This window comes from Oncorhynchus nerka, linkage group LG24 (genome assembly GCF_034236695.1).
Source record: "Oncorhynchus nerka isolate Pitt River linkage group LG24, Oner_Uvic_2.0, whole genome shotgun sequence".
In the NCBI taxonomy this organism is placed as follows: Eukaryota; Metazoa; Chordata; class Actinopteri; order Salmoniformes; family Salmonidae; genus Oncorhynchus; species Oncorhynchus nerka.
Window position 1 is genome coordinate 92,557,123 of NC_088419.1, and position 16,913 is coordinate 92,574,035.

At 40.9% G+C, this 16,913-nt stretch overlaps 1 protein-coding gene across 1 annotated transcript in view; it reads right to left on the bottom strand.

Annotated features, from left to right (window-relative positions):
- The window catches only part of lmo4b (LIM domain only 4b), a 42,852-nt gene extending 34,737 nt beyond the window's left edge, over window positions 1-8,115 (bottom strand). The window contains exons 1-2 of the mRNA XM_065009332.1: window positions 7,582-8,115; window positions 3,297-3,537 (exon numbers count right to left, since the gene is read on the bottom strand). Of these exons, the coding sequence (XP_064865404.1) occupies window positions 3,297-3,532 (236 nt within the window). The 5' untranslated portion in view covers window positions 3,533-3,537; window positions 7,582-8,115. The remainder of the gene's footprint in view (window positions 1-3,296; window positions 3,538-7,581) is intronic.
- Window positions 8,116-16,913: the final 8,798 nt, after the last annotated feature.

The following is a 16,913-nucleotide window of genomic DNA, read 5'->3' on the forward strand; positions in this document are numbered from 1 at the left end:
TTATAGTATGGTGTTTTATAGTACAGTGTATTATAGTATGGTGTATTATAGTATGGTGTATTATAGTATGGTGTATTATAGTATAGTGTATTATAGTATGGCGTATTATAGTATGGTGTATTATAGTACAGTGTATTATAGTATGGTGTATTATAGTATGGTGTATTATAGTATGGTGTATTATAGTACACTGTATTATATTATGGTGTATTATAGTATGGTGTATTATAGTACACTGTATTAAAGTATGGTGTATGGTACGGTGTATAATAGTATAGTGTAAAGTACAATGTATAGTATAGTGTATTATAGTACGTATATAGTACAGTGTATTATAGTACAGTGTATTATAGTATGGTGTATTATAGTACAGTGTATTATAGTATGGTGTATTATAGTATGGTGTATTATAGTATGGTGTATTATAGTATGGTGTATTATAGTATAGTGTATTATAGTATAGTGTATTATAGTATGGTGTATTATAGTATGGTGTATTATAGTATGGTGTATTATAGTACACTGTATTATAGTACAGTGTATTATAGTATGGTGTATTATAGTACAGTGTATTATAGTATGGTGTATTATAGTATAGTGTATTATAGTATGGCGTATTATAGTATAGTGTATTATAGTATGGTGTATTATAGTATGGTGTATTATAGTACGGTGTATTATAGTATGGTGTATTATAGTATAGTGTATTATAGAATGGTGTATTATAGTATGGTGTATTATAGTATGGTGTATTATAGTATGGTGTATTATAGTATGGTGTATTATAGTATTATAGTATAGTGTATTATAGTATGGTGTATTATATTATGGTGTATTATAGTATGGTGTATTATAGTATAGTGTATTATAGTATAGTGTATTATAGTGTGGTGTATTATAGTATAGTGTATTATAGTATGGTGTATTATAGTATGGTGTTTTATAGTATGGTGTATTATAGTATGGTGTATTATATTATGGTGTATTATAGTACAGTGTATTATAGTACGGTGTATTATAGTATAGTGTATTATAGTATGGTGTATTATATTATGGTGTTTTATAGTACAGTGTATACTACAGTGTAATATAGTACGTGTATAGTATGGTGTATTATAGTACAGTGTAATATAGTATGTGTATAGTATGGTGTATTATAGTACAGTGTAATATAGTATGTGTATAGTATGGTGTATTATAGTACAGTGTAATATAGTATGTGTATAGTATGGTGTTTTATAGTACAGTGTAATATAGTATGGGTATAGTATGGTGTTTTATAGTACAGTGTATAGTACAGAGCACTTAAGGTATGGTCTATAGTGTTTGTATCTGCCTGCCTGTGTTGGTACGTAGCAGCAGCATGTCACTGAGTATGAACTCAATTACTAGCAGTACAGTACAGTACAGCACAGTAAAGCACAGTACAGCACAGTACAGAGCGTTCAGATTATAGGCATATATGATCACTGGAAAATAAAATGCTTGCACATTTAACTGTCCATTTCTGTAAGACAAACAATATCAGAAAATACCTCTTATTACAATAAATATTTATCAAAATAAAAATAAATAACAAACTATGTTTACTGTTTGGCAATAGTCTGTAATATATATATATATATGTTTTTTTGTTAAGTGGTGTGACAGTCTAAAGCTAAAAGTATTTGCTAAGAAAAATCTACTTAATCAACTCTTGTTATTATATTGTGGTCTATTATGAAAAGTGTTCTCCTGATCCTTGCACTGTGTCTCTACCCACTGAGTGGTTTGGCTCGTCTTCGCAAGGTCAAATTGTTGAACGATCAGGCTGTCAAATCAGGCGATTCCGCATTAGCAGAATGAGACCGCCTGCCGTCATCAAGCGCTAGCTGGTTAAGTGTTCCACACACTTTATATAAATATTTAAAAAGACCCTCTTTGTTAATTAAATTATCTCTTTTCTGATACACAAACTTGCCAAACAGGATGAGAAACCCTTTTAAATCCCCCCAGTGCTAAAAGGTGCCTGTCCTGTATAGTCTCTCCTAGCATCTCGTAAAGCAAATACAAACCCTGGGGAAAAGCCCTTAGCCAGGCTCCCACCTTTTGCTGCTTGATGAAAAATGGCACGATGAACAAACAGACGTGCAGATGTTCTATTAGAAAAAGACTGTTTTTCGTCTTGTTCTCTGTCAACATGCCAGCAGTCAGTTTGACCTCTTTTTAAGAATAGTACGGAGAGAATTCAACGAGGAGGGACTTTTAAACAAGGCTTTGAGACACGTGTTCTCCATATTCTGAATGGAAAATACATTCCGTGCTTCCATACATCGTTATATAGCCTGTAACGTAGGTCAACAACAGGTCAACAACTCCTTCATTTCATATCCATGACTTCATTCATTCTACATCTCGATAGAAGAATACATAAGGTGCACTTTTCCTAACTAGCAACAAAAATGTTCTCCTTTCTTTTCTATTGTCCCAGAAACCAAGGCGTCCCCTTTAAAACCAGGGCATCCCATTTAAACCAAGGCGTCCCATTTAAACCAAGGCGTCCCATTTAAATCAGGGCATCCCCTTTAAACCAGGACATCCCCTTTAAACCAGGGCGTCCCCTTTAAACCAAGGCGTCCCATTTAAACCAGGGCGTACCCTTTAAACCAAGGCATCCCCTTTAAACCAGGGCGTCCCATTTAAACCAGGGCGTTCCATTTAAACCAGGGCGTTCCATTTAAACCAGGGTGTCCCATTTAAACCAGGGCGTCCCATTTAAACCAGGGCGTCCCCTTTAAACCAAGGCGTCCCATTTAAACCAGGGCGTCCCCTTTAAACCAGGGCGTCCCCTTTAAACCAGGGCGTCCCCTTTAAACCAGGGCATCCCCTTTAAACCAGGGCGTCCCCTTTAAACCAGGGTGTCACCTTTATTTTTCTTGACAGTAACATTTTTTGTCAGGAAATGAATGTGGGACATAGATCCATCGATACAAGTTGTCATTCCAGAATAGAAAATTATATACAGTATGTTACGGTATCTGTACACTTGCTTGAGGGCAGATCTGTACCGCACAATACACACACGCAAACAGACCAAAGCACCCAAACAGACAGAAACACATAAACACCCACACATGTTACCTGTATGTACCCTCGCTGAAGGGTGATCTGCACAATTCACACACGCAACAACAAAAACACACACACACACACACACACACACACACACAGCCACCTGCGCCCGAGCCCTCAACCGATGTTAACACAAACTCACACATTCCCAGCAGGCCCTGCCGACCTTAACCCGCCAGTCTCACCTGATGTAGTCGTTTCTGCAGAGGATCATGCCGCTCTTGGTGTAACAGGAGGTGCCAATCTCCCCCAGCTGGGCCTGGCAGCAGGAGCACTTAAGGCATCGGCTGTGCCAGTAGCTGTCCATGGTATAGAGAAGGAAGCGGTCAGCGATCTTCCCCCCGCAGCCCGCACACCTCTTCCAGGACAGGGACCCTGCTCCCACCGGAGGGGGCTGGCTGCTACCTCCAGGATTCACCATGGTCCCTAGTGAAGAAATAACAAGAGACACAAACATGTTGATATCAGTATTTGTCACTGGTTAAGAAATACAGAAACGATAAGGATTCCTGCTAGTATTGATTTTGAAGCATTGTTCCTGGTTATGAAGAAAAAAAACACAAGCGATTAAGAAGGTTGTTATAAGACTGGTGGTGACTGACAGGTGGTGACTGACAGGTGGTGACTGACAGGTGGTGACTAACAGGTGGTGACTAACAGGTGGTGACTGACAGGTGGTGACTAACAGGTGGTGACTAACAGGTGGTGACTGACAGGTGGTGACTAACAGGTGGTGACTGACAGGTGGTGACTGACAGGTGGTGACTGACAGGTGGTGACTGACAGGTGGTGACTAACAGGTGGTGACTGACAGGTGGTGACTGACAGGTGGTGACTGACAGGTGGTGACTAACAGGTGGTGACTAACAGGTGGTGACTGACAGGTGGTGACTAACAGGTGGTGACTGACAGGTGGTGACTGACAGGTGGTGACTGACAGGTGGTGACTAACAGGTAGTGACACCTGGAACATATTAAGACAAGAAAAAGGTTGCTGACCGAAACAACAAAACAATAAACATTGCAGAGGTTATAGGTTATATCTTGTTGTGTGCAGGAATTCACTTTTCTACAACCTGTAAGGCAGCACTCAGGTGTTTCAGATGGTGTTTTCAGTGTTTTGTTAACTAAAATATTGTTGTCTGACACAGTGCACTTTGTGGTTTATGGAAACTCTTTTTGAAACATTGCGGTTTATGGCAGCTCATATTGAAACATTGCAGTTTATGGCAGCTCATATTGAAACATTGCGGTTTATGGCAGCTCATATTGAAACATTGCGGTTTATGGCAGCTCATATTGAAACATTGCGGTTTATGGCAGCTCATATTGAAACATTGCGGTTTATGGCAGCTCATATTGAAACATTGCGGTTCATGGCAGCTCATATTGAAACATTGCGGTTTATGGCAGCTCATATTGAAACATTGCGGTTTATGGCAGCTCATATTGAAACATTGCGGTTTATGGCAGCTCATATTGAAACATTGCGGTTTATGGCAGCTCATATTGAAACATTGCGGTTCATGGCAGCTCATATTGGAACATTGCGGTTTATGGCAGCTCATATTGAAACATTGTGGTTTATGGCAGCTCATATTGGAACATTGCGGTTTATGGCAGCTCATATTGAAACATTGCGGTTTATGGCAGCTCATATTGAAACATTGCGGTTCATGGCAGCTCATATTGAAACATTGCGGTTTATGGCAGCTCATATTGAAACATTGTGGTTTATGGCAGCTCATATTGGAACATTGCAGTTTATGGCAGCTCATATTGAAACATTGCGGTTTATGGCAGCTCATATTGGAACATTGCGGTTTATGGCAGCTCATATTGGAACATTGCGGTTTATGGCAGCTCATATTGGAACATTGCGGTTTATGGCAGCTCATATTGAAACATTGCGGTTTATGGCAGCTCATATTGAAACATTGCGGTTCATGGCAGCTCATATTGAAACATTGCGGTTTATGGCAGCTCATATTGGAACATTGCGGTTTATGGCAGCTCATATTGAAACATTGTGGTTTATGGCAGCTCATATTGGAACATTGCGGTTTATGGCAGCTCATATTGGAACATTGCGGTTTATGGCAGCTCATATTGGAACATTGCGGTTCATGGCAGCTCATATCCCCCCCAGCTCATATTGGAACTACAAGTATTCTACATTCTACATTCATTTTACATTTCAAACAAAAGTGTGCTTATTATTGAGATAAGACTTACATTTATTTTAAATATACTTCTAGCAAAAGTTTTATAATGGCCAATTTACAACGCAGTCACGACTTAATTTTTGGTCCAAAGCAGCATTTTGGCAGCCAAGCTACAAAAATAGGCCTATACATGTGAAGTTGAACCAACTGAATTTTCAATTAGCCTACATTTGAATTCCTGGTCGACAGAGAGGCCAGTGTTGTAACAAGGTAATTAAAGTAGTGTTAAATTACGCTGTTTTCTCGGGGTCACGTGATCAGCCACATGTTAACCACACCTCATCCTCACCAACGAGGCAACCCAGGCAGGCTGAAAAAGCTCTAGTCTGAGACAGACAGTGTCTGTAGTGTCTGTCGGTTGTTTGTGGGAAAAAAAAAAAGCTCCAGTTTGGGTCTGATAGCATCGGTAATGTTGTCTGTAGTCTGTCAAAGCTTTATGTTGACTTTCTGTCTGTAGGTCGTCTGTAGTACAAACAACTGACAGACCATATAGACCTATACCTACAGAGTGCTATTCCAGACAAACTGTCACTGTCAAAAATCTTCCCAATGTGGTATCCATAAGTTATTAGCCTGTTATAGTCAGATGAAGTATTGGCAAAGCTGTAAAAGGACTGCAGACTGTAATAATTGTAGTTATAAACAACAGTAGAACACTTCCATCCCTTCTTCAGTGGTTCTGTTCCAGAGTTACAGAGGAGAAGGGCTACAACTCATTTACTGTACTAAATCTGCACTTGATCTTTCTGACTCTCTCTCGCTTGTCTCTATCTCTCTCTATATATATATATATATATATATATATCTCCCCACATACACACACACACTGTCTCTCTCCTCTCATCTAAATGCTGTTTTTACTCCATCCATTCTGTGGCTGCGGTGTGATGTGAAGAATGTGTGTTCACTGATAACACCAAGAGCCAGCCAGACAATTAGAGCAGAGCTGCACAGGGGCCCTGCCTTTTGTTGGGCTCTTAATGACTTTAGAACAGAACATTACTCTGTACCACGCTGTTCTGCACACCTGTCAATGTTCTCTTTCTATGGAAGGCAGAAGGGTGGTCTGCATCGGCTTGTTTCTAACGGAGGGAAGACTGGGTGAACACAGGAGTGCTATTAATTGAAAAAACCATCAAAGTTGTATGAGACTTTGCAGGGGGAACGGACCCTATCAATGTTTAGCATGTGTCACCTTTAAAGAGGGACTCAAATCTACTGATATCACGGGCTACTATGGATTAACGTATTACATAGACTATTACTATTACTATCCTATTTGTGATAATCTATTTACGCAATGCAAAAACACTTTTTGTTCAAACTGATCTGAAACTAATATATTTGAATTCTAATCCTTTCCCAATGTTCAGCATGCAGGGCAGACTTCATGGCTAGCTGAGACAAATCTTTGTTGAAAGGTAATTAGAGGAGAAGGGAAGGGGGAGAAAACGCTGCACTGAGAAAAGCATTCACTAACCCCATTAGCAGAGGCTCTTAGGGACAAGCTATACCTTAGTGCTGATTAAATCTAAAAGGAGATGAATCAAAAAGCTGGCCCGAAAGTGACTCCCTGGATAAATAAGATGGGCCATGTCAAGTTTCATTCCGGGTTGGGGAAGAGAGGACATTTGAGGGGGTAAAGCTTTTAACTTAAATGGGCTAACTCAAGTAATTACACGGACAGGCAATTTAGAAGGCAGTGAGATGGAGTCGGGGAGAAATACAAAACAGATCAGGCAACCCAGACCGGCTGCAGCCCAAGGCTAAACAACCCCCATTCCCGTTCTGGCAATCTGATGGTTGCGTTTTAATGGAAAGTAAAAAGTAAATGGAATACACTACAGCAGACTACAGTGGAACACTGTAAAGAAGGTGTTATATGTATTGCCCGTGTCGAGAAAATTCAAACGTGGACAAAATAGAACGTAAAGAACATGCACAGGATACTTTTACCAATTCCCTTATTTGAACGCAGACTCTCTATATTTACAAATATACAATAAAATATTGACAGTACGTTATAGAGGTTAGGTTAATTAATAGAATATTAACATGATATAACAATCATACGCAAAGACGAACAATAAAAGTATATTATTCTCTTTTTTTTTGTGGAACCTTTCACACCCAATTGGACCTAAACCTTCATTATTGTTACGTATAACAGGCATTGTAATAAATCACGTTAAAGTGCCATGATGCGACACATTCAGATCCATAATAACAATAATAAAACACCCACCTCGTTTGTCCCTTTTGAGAGTAATGATTGAATCTGTCTGTCACGTAGGTTTCTTAAAAAATGGTATAGCAACTAGGCTTGCATGGACTACTTTGGACCAAAGAGAAAAAAAATTGCAAGGAGTCCAGAAAACTAGGCTATTGCGTAAATTACAGTGACCAGTCTATAAATCAAACGACAAAACGTGAGACTTCTCCAGCGGTCCCTGTGATCGCGATTCGCGTCCTCGGAAATAGGCTGCTGTGACTGTGACTGCTGGCAATTGTAAAACGAACGAAGCAAGGCTAATGGAGTTTTCAGATAGTATTTCCACTGGTGCCGTCCCGTTTCTTTCGTAACCAGATGCCAGTCCAACGCTGGATGATCTGCTCTACGCATGCAATAATTAATACAGAAGACCTGGCTGGCACTAAGTTTATAATGATGCACGCACAAGAAAATGTTGCGACAATACGCGACTACTGTCCTCTCTATCTCTCTATCTATATATCTCTCTCTCTTCTGTTCAACGCTACCTTGTCCCCAATGGTCGCCTGCTCTACATTTGACAGTGACAGAACGAAAATCCCAAGTAAACCTCCTCTAGTTGGATGACGTAAACCTCTCTGCAGCCAATCTACACGCGGTCCATTCAAGCGGAATAACAAATCCACCCAATCAGAAGAACGTAGTTAACTTGGACACCAAGCAAAGGAAGAAAAATGCAGCTGAATGAGATATACTCGTCTTGTAGGCTACGCCGCGGGTCGAAGGAGAGAAACTCATCTTTGTACTGAGAACGGTTACGGTACTACTGTCCCTAATGGCGCCCCAAACAGTTTCACAGTAGGTCCCTGTGTATGACACGTTGTGTTTAGGAAATTAACAACCTCCTAAAAAATTGTCCAAAAAGAACAGCAACATCTTCCCACGCAAAGTCATTACGCACAAATATCGGATCCTTATGCAAAACATTACTCACAACATTCTTGTCTGCTTGGTTATACTTTAAAATAAGTTGCTCTAATACATGTGTAGTACTGTAATCACACCAGTAACACCAGTGTAATAGCATGGGGTTACATAGTGCTTTATTAAGGGCGTTAAATGTAATTATTAACGAATATAACTTCAATGCCTTGTTAGTTTTGTGTCGATCTTCATGGACTGTCAGTAGGTCTAACCACTTGAGAGTGGTTAGACCTACATAAACCCCAGCCCTACCCCTTATCTTTTACAAATAAAACAAAAAAATTTAAAGAGTTCGGCCTGTTAAAATTACAGATTGTGCCTTCTTCTTAATATCTCACGAAACAAGTTTAATTCTACCCATAGTTTATGTTTTGTACACTTTTGTAACAGGGAGAACAGCGCCATCATCTGTCAATGAAAGTAACTGCACTCTTTACAATTTACAAAATACAATAAGTTGATGTTTATGTTGTTATTAATACTGATATTACCATGTGGCTTTTCTTTTTTTCTAGTAACATATGTGTTGTATGGTATAAACCAGAGTGTTATTTCATTATTATATATTTATAGCACATTGGTGTACCTGCAGTGTCTTTCTGTTACTAACACTGAGTGTACAAAGCATTAGGAACACCTTCCTATTATTGAGTTGCAACACCCTTTTGCCCTCAGAACAGCCACAATTCATCGGGGCATGGACTACAAGATGTCAAAAGTGTTCCACATGGATGCTGGCCCATGTTGACTCCAATGCTTCACACAGTTGTGTCAAGTTGGCTGGATGTCCTTTGGGTGGTGGACCATTCTTGATACACACGGGAAACTGTTGAGCGTGGAAAAACCCAGCACGGCTGCAAGTTCTTGACACAAACCGGTGCACCTGGCAACCACTACCATACCCCTGTTCTATGGCACTTAAATATTTTGTTGCCCATTCACCCTCTGAATGACACACAGACACAAACCATGTCTCAATTGTTTCAGGCCACTCCTGCGCTTGTCTTGACTGTGTGCTTAGGCACGTTGTCCTGTTGGAAGGTGAACCTTCTGCCAGAGTCTGAGGTCCTGAGCGCTCTGGAACAGGTTTCATCAAGGATCTCGCTGTATTTTACTCTGTTCATCTTTCCCTCGATCCTGAGTAGTCTCCCAGTCCCTGCTGAAAAACACCCCCACAGCATGATGCTGCCACCACCGCGCTTCACCATAGGGATGGAGCAAGGTTTCCTACAGATGTGACAGTTGGCATTCAGGCCATAGAGTTCAATCTTGGTTTCATCAGAATAGAGTATCTGGTTTCTCGTGGACTGAGAGTCCTTTAGATGCCTTTTGGCAAACTCCAAGCGGGCTGTCATGTGCCTTTTACTGAGGAGTGGCGTCCGTCTGGCCACTCGACCAGAAAGGCCTGATTGGTGGAGTGCTGCAGAGATGGTTGTCCTTTCGGGAAGGTTCTCCCATCTCCACAGAGGAACTCTGGAGCTCTGTCAGAGTGACCATCAGCGTCTTAGTCACCTCCCTGACCAATGCCCTTCTCCACTGATTTCTCAGTTGGGCGGCTAGCTCTAAACAGTGGTGTAAAGTACTGTAAAGTACTACTTAAGTCGTTTTTGGGGGGAATCTGTATTTTACTATTTATATTTTTGACCACTACATTCCTGAAGAAACTAATGTACTTTTTACTCTGTAAATTTTTCCCTCGACACTCAAAAGTTCTCGTTACATTTTGAATGCTTAGCTGGACAGGAAAATGGTCTAATTCACGCACTTAAAGAGAAAATCCCTGGTCATCCCTACTGCCTCTGATCTGGAGGACTCACTAAACAGAAAACATCCCTGGTCATCCCTACTGCCTCTGATCTGGAGGACTCACTAAACAGAAAACATCCCTGGTCATCCCTACTGCCTCTGATCTGGAGGACTGACTAAAAAGAAAACATCCCTGGTCATCCCTACTGCCTCTGATCTGGAGGACTCACTAAACAGAAAACATCCCTGGTCATCCCTACTGCCTCTGATCTGGAGGACTCACTAAACAGAGAATATCCCTGGTCATCCCTACTGCCTCTGATCTGGTGGACTCACTAATCGGAAAACATCCCTGGTCATCCCTACTGCCTCTGATCTGGAGGACTCACTAATCAGAAAACATCCCTGGTCATCCCTACTGCCTCTGATCTGGTGGACTCACCAAACAGAGAACATCCCTGGTCATCCCTACTGCCTCTGATCTGGTGGACTCACTAATCAGAAAACATCCCTGGTCATCCCTACTGCCTCTGATCTGGAGGACTCACTAATCAGAAAACATCCCTGGTCATCCCTACTGCCTCTGATCTGGTGGACTCACTAAACAGAGAACATCCCTGGTCATCCCTACTGCCTCTGATCTGGAGGACTCACTAAACAGAGAACATCCCTGGTCATCCCTACTGCCTCTGATCTGGAGGACTCACTAAACAGAGAACATCCCTGGTCATCCCTACTGCCTCTGATCTGGAGGACTCACTAAACAGAGAACATCCCTGGTCATCCCTACTGCCTCTGATCTGGAGGACTCAGTAAATACAAATGCTTGTTTTTTTTAAAAGATGTCTGAGTGTTGGATTGTGCCTCTGGCTATCCGTAAATTTAAAAACAAGAAAATCATGCTGTCTGGTTTGATTAATATAAGGAATTGAAAATTGTTTATATATTTCCTGAAGGATATTTTTCCAATTATATTTACTTTTGATACTTAAAAAAAAACTTTTTCTCAAGTAGGATTTTACCCTCTACTTGAGTAATTTTCTATTAAGGTATCTTTACTTTTACTCAAGTATGACTTGGGGTAATTCTAACACCACTGGCTCTAGGAAGAGTCTTGGTGATTCCAAACTTCTTCCATTTAAGAATGATGGAGACCACTGAGTTCTTGGGGACCTTCAATGCTGTAGACATTTTTCGGTACCCTTTCCCAGATCTGTGCCTAGACACAATCCTGTCTCGGAGCTCTACGGACAATTCCTTCGACCTCATGGCTTGGTTTTTGCTCTGACATGCACTTTCAACTGTGGGACCTTTATATAGACAGGTGTGTGCCTTTCCAAATCATGTTTAATCAGTTGAATTTACCACAGATTGACTCCAATCAAGTCGTAGAAACTTCTCAAGGATGATCAATGGAAACAGGATGCACCTGAGATCAATTTCAAGTCTCATAGCAAAGGGTCTGAATACTGATGTAAATAAGGTATTTCTGTAATTTTTGTTTAATAAATTTGCAAAAATGTATTAAAACCTTTGTCGCTTTGACATGTGGAATGTGGAAATGGGAAGGGGTCTAAATGCTTGTAAGGAGTGCGTACTGGCGGCAGGAAGTCAGGCACAGGAGAGCAAAAACTGGGTTTACAACGGAGCAGTTTAATACATAAAACTACCGGCATCCAGAACAAACAATAACTGGGTACAAAACCCGTCGCACACCAGATAAACGTGCACATGCACTTACAATAAACAATTCCAGACAAGGACATGGGGGGCGGGGGGAACAGAGGGTTAAATACACAATATGTAATGAGGGAATTGAAACCAGGTGTGTGGGAAGACAAGACAAAACATATGGAAAATGAAAAGTGGATGGGGTATTGCTAGAAGACCGGTGACGCCGACCGCCGAGCGCCGCCCGAACAAGGAGAGGAACCGACTTCGGCGGAAGTCGTGACAATGCTTTCCAAATGCACTGTGGCATATATAAATATATATATACATATATACAGTACCAGTCAAAAGTTTGGACACACCTACTCATTCAAGGGTATTTATTTTTTTAAACTATTTTCTACATTGTAGAATTGTACCTTGTACATTGTATAATAATAGTGAAGACATCACAATTATGAAATAACACATCTGGAATCATGTACTAACCAAAAAAGTGTTAAAATATATATTTGAGATTCTTCAAAGTAGCCACCCTTTGCCTCAATGACAGCTTTGCACACTCTTGGCATTCTCTCAACCAGCTTCATGAGGTAGTCACCTGGAATGCATTTCAATTGTGTTGTGACAAGGTAATGTAGGGATGGTATACAGAAGATGGCCCTTTTTGGTAAAAGACCAAGTCCATATTATGGCAAGAACAGCTAGAATAAGCAAAGAGAAACAACAGTCCATCATTACTTTAAGACATGAAGGTCAGTCAACCCGGAACCATTTCAAGAACTTTTAAAGTTTCTTCAAGTGCAGTCGCAAAAACCATCAAGCACTATGATGGAACTGGCTCTCATGAAGACCGCCACAGGAAAGGAAGACCCAGAGTTACCTCTGCTACCTCTGCTGCATTATGTTCAGCCACAGAAGTTGCAGCCCAAATAAATGCTTCACAAAGTTCAAGTAACAGACACATCTCAACATCAACTGTTCAGAGGAGACTGCGTAAATCAGGCCTTCATGGTTGAATTCTTGCAAATGAACCATTACTAAAGGACACCAATAAGAAGAAGAGACTTGCTTGGGCCAAGAAACACGAGCAAAGGACAGTAGACCGGTGGAAATCTGTCCTTTGGTCTGGTGAGTCCAAATTTGAGATTTTTGGTTCCAGCCGCCGTGTCTCTGTGAGATGCAGAGTAGGTGAACGGATGATCTCTTCTTGTGTTGTTCCCACCGTGAATCATGGAGGAGGTGTGATGGTGTGGGGATGCTTTGCTAGTGACACTGTCAGTGATTTATTTAGAATTCAAGGCACACTTATCCAGCATGGCTACCACAGCATTCTGCAGCGATACGCCATCTCATCTGGTTTGCGCTCAGTGGGACAAGAATTTGTTCTTCAACAGGACAGTGACCCAACACACCTCCAGGCTGTGTAAGGGCTATTTGACCAAGAAGGAGTGTGATGGAGTGCTGCATCACATGACCAGGCCTCCACAATCACCCGACGTCAACCCAATTGAGATTGTTTGGGATGAGTTGGACCGCAGAGTGAAGGAAAAGCAGCCGACAAGTGCTCAGCATATGTGGGAACTCCTTGAAGACTGTTGGAAAAGCATTCTAGGTGAAGCTGGTTGAGAGAATGCCAAGAGTGTGTAAAGCTGTCATCAAGGCAAAGGGTGGCTACTTTGAAGAATCTCAAATATAAAATATATTTTGATTTGTTGACATTTCTTGAGGTTATTACATGATTCAATGTGTAATTTCATAGTTTGATGTCTTCACTATTATTCAACAGTGTAGAAAATAATCAAGATAAAGAAAAACCCTTGAATGAGTAGGTGTGCCCAAACTTTTGACTGGTGCTGTACATCGATTATGTTTATATATATATATAAGTATATAATTATGTTTATATATATATAAGTATATAATTATGTTTATATATATATATAAGTATATAATTATGTTTATATATATATATAAGTATATAATTATGTTTATATATATATAAGTATATAATTATGTTTATATATATATAAGTATATAATTATGTTTATATATATATAAGTATATAATTATGTTTATATATATATATAAGTATATAATTATGTTTATATATATATAAGTATATAATTATTTTATATATATATATAACTATGTTATTTTTGACTGGTACTTTATATATAAAGTTCCTTCGGAAAGTCTTTCCACCTCTTAACTTTTTCCACATTTTGTTACGTTACAGTCTTATTCTAAAATGGATTAATATATATATATATATAAATCTCATCAATCTTGACACAATACTCCATAATGACAAAGCAAAATAAGTTTTAAATAAAAAAAATTGCAAATGTATTAAAAACCAAAAAAACATATCGTAACGTTTTGTACACTTCAGCTTTCATAAAACTTCAAGATATGAAGACAAAAGTTGTTTGACATTCAACTTGAGCTTCTCCTTTACAAGACGCACTCTATTCGAATATCCAGGCCCTGGCTTCATTAACCAGACATCAGATGTGTAAAGGCTCAATATTATTACACTTAAATCATGTAATTGTCCAGGATCCAAGGAGATTGGTACAACATCAGGCTGATTTCCCATCAGTACAGACAGACGATGCTATTCCACCTCTAGAGGTTTGAGTCCCATTCTCCTTGCCATTCTCATAATACCACCTCTCACTCACTAGAACAAAACGACTGGAACAGAATACCTTTTCCACCAAGGAATTATTAGTTTATTAAAACAGGGATGAAATTATGAAATTAGTTTGAATGGAAGAGTAGGGCCTCGTAGGAACATCTTTGTTTGTTCTATAGCTCTGCTTTTTAATGAGTGTTTCACAACTGCAAGAAAACATTTGTTCTTTCTTTTTTCGTCTTCAGTCTCTTGCAGTAAGATTGGCTTAGTGAAGGGGTGGGGGGTTGGATGGGGGTGGGGGAATTGCTCCCCCCTCTGAAATTGTTCTCTCTCTCTCTCTCTCTCTCTCTCTCTCTCTCTCTCTCTCTCTCTCTCAATTCAATTAAATCGTTTCTCTCTCTCTCTCTCTTTATCTCTCCTTCTCACTCATCTCCCTTTCTCACTCCCCTCTCTCTCCCTCTCTCTCTTCCTGTCTCCTCTCCACCTCTCTGTCTCCTCTGAGACCCCTCCTCTGTCCAATAGCAGTTTCCCATCAGCCCCAGCATTATTATTTCAAACATACTGGATGAAAGAGGGACAACAATAAGAAGCAACACTATTTAAATGTTTAAACAGAGACAAGAGAGAGAGAGAGAGAGAGAGAGAGAAAGAGACTTGTCTGGCAGTATGGATACCCCCCGGTGGGTTGCTATACACAAGAACAACTCTTCTATAATGAAGTTTGCAGCCCCGTGGGGGAAGGAAGAGATAAAATGTTGATAAAAGACCCTATTCACTATATAGTGGACTACTTTTGACCAGGGCCCCCTTTGTGCACTATAAATGTAGGACCGGTGTGCCATTTTGGAAGCAACCATATTGAGCATGATGGTTCTGGGAGAACCGATATGAGACAGAGCTGCTAAAAGACACTCACACTTCATTATATTATATTATCATGACCTAGTCTCAAGTGGCACCCCTATTCCCTATACAATGCATCACTTTTGATCATGAGCCCTGGTCAAAACTAGTGCACTATAAAGGTAATAGGGTGCCGTTTGTGACGCACTAAAGTGCAGAGAAGCTTTTTTTTTTCTCCCTTCTTCTTGAGTTGAAGTTTCATTCATACATCATTAGATCTTTGAAGTGGTTGTGTTGTCGATCATCACGGTCGATGTCTGTGTCACAGAGGAGCCTATGGTAATAGTTCATCGCGTGGGGCCATTTGCTCAACATCCAGGAAACAGAGAAACGTACACCATCCTGACTCGTTGAGCGTCAAGCGATGGAACAGGCTTTTCACACAGAGTGGAGAAAGTCACGCACAATTCAGAGAGGTGTGTGAGTGTGTGTGCGCGCGTGCGTGTGTGCGTGCGCGTGCGTGTTTGCGTGCGCGTGCTTGTGTGTGTGTGTGTGTGCGTGCGTGCGTGCATGTGTATGTGTATGTGTGCGTGCGTGCGTGCGTGCGTGCGTGCGTGCGTGCGCGCGCGTGCGTGCGTGCGTGTGTGTGCGTGCGTGTTTGTGCTGTCTTTTGGAGGGAATGAGAGAGATTGGGTTCGCTGGGCTGACTGACCGCCTACCAGTCACAACCCAACCACATACAGTGAATTCAGAAAAGTATTCAGACCAAACAGGTTTTTTGAATTTTTTTTTGCAAATGCATTACAAATAAACAACAGAAATACCTTAAATGGAAGAAGTTTGGAACCACCAAGACTCTTCCTATAGCTGGCAGCCCAGCCAATCTGAGCAATCGTGGGAGAAGGGCCTTTGTCAGGGAGGTTGACAAAGAACCCGATGGTCACTCTGACAGAGCTCCAGAGTTCCTCTGTGGAGATGGGAGAACCTTCCAGAAGAACAATCATATCTGCAGCACTCCACCAATTGCCAGACGGAAGCTCTCCTCAGTAAAAGGCACATGACAGCCCGCTTAGATTTTGCCTGCTCCAGAGCGCTCAGGACCTCAGACTGGGGTGAAGGTTTTACCTTCCAACAGGATAACAACCCTAAGCACACAGCCAAGACAACGCAGGAGTGCCTTCGGGACAAGTCTCTGAATGCCCTTGAGTGGCCCAGCCAGAGTCCGGACTTGAACCCTATTGAACATCTCTGGAGAGACCTGAAAACAGCTGTGCAGCAATGCTCCCCCTCCAACCTGACAGAGCTTGAGAGGATCTGCAGAGAAGAATGGGAGAAACTCTCTAAATACAGTTGTGCCGAGCTTGTAGCGTCATACCCAAGAAGACTCGAGGCTGTAATCGCTGCCAAAGGTGTTTCAGCAAAGTACTGAGTAAAGGGTCAGAATACTTATGTAAATGTGATATTTCAGTATATTATCGTT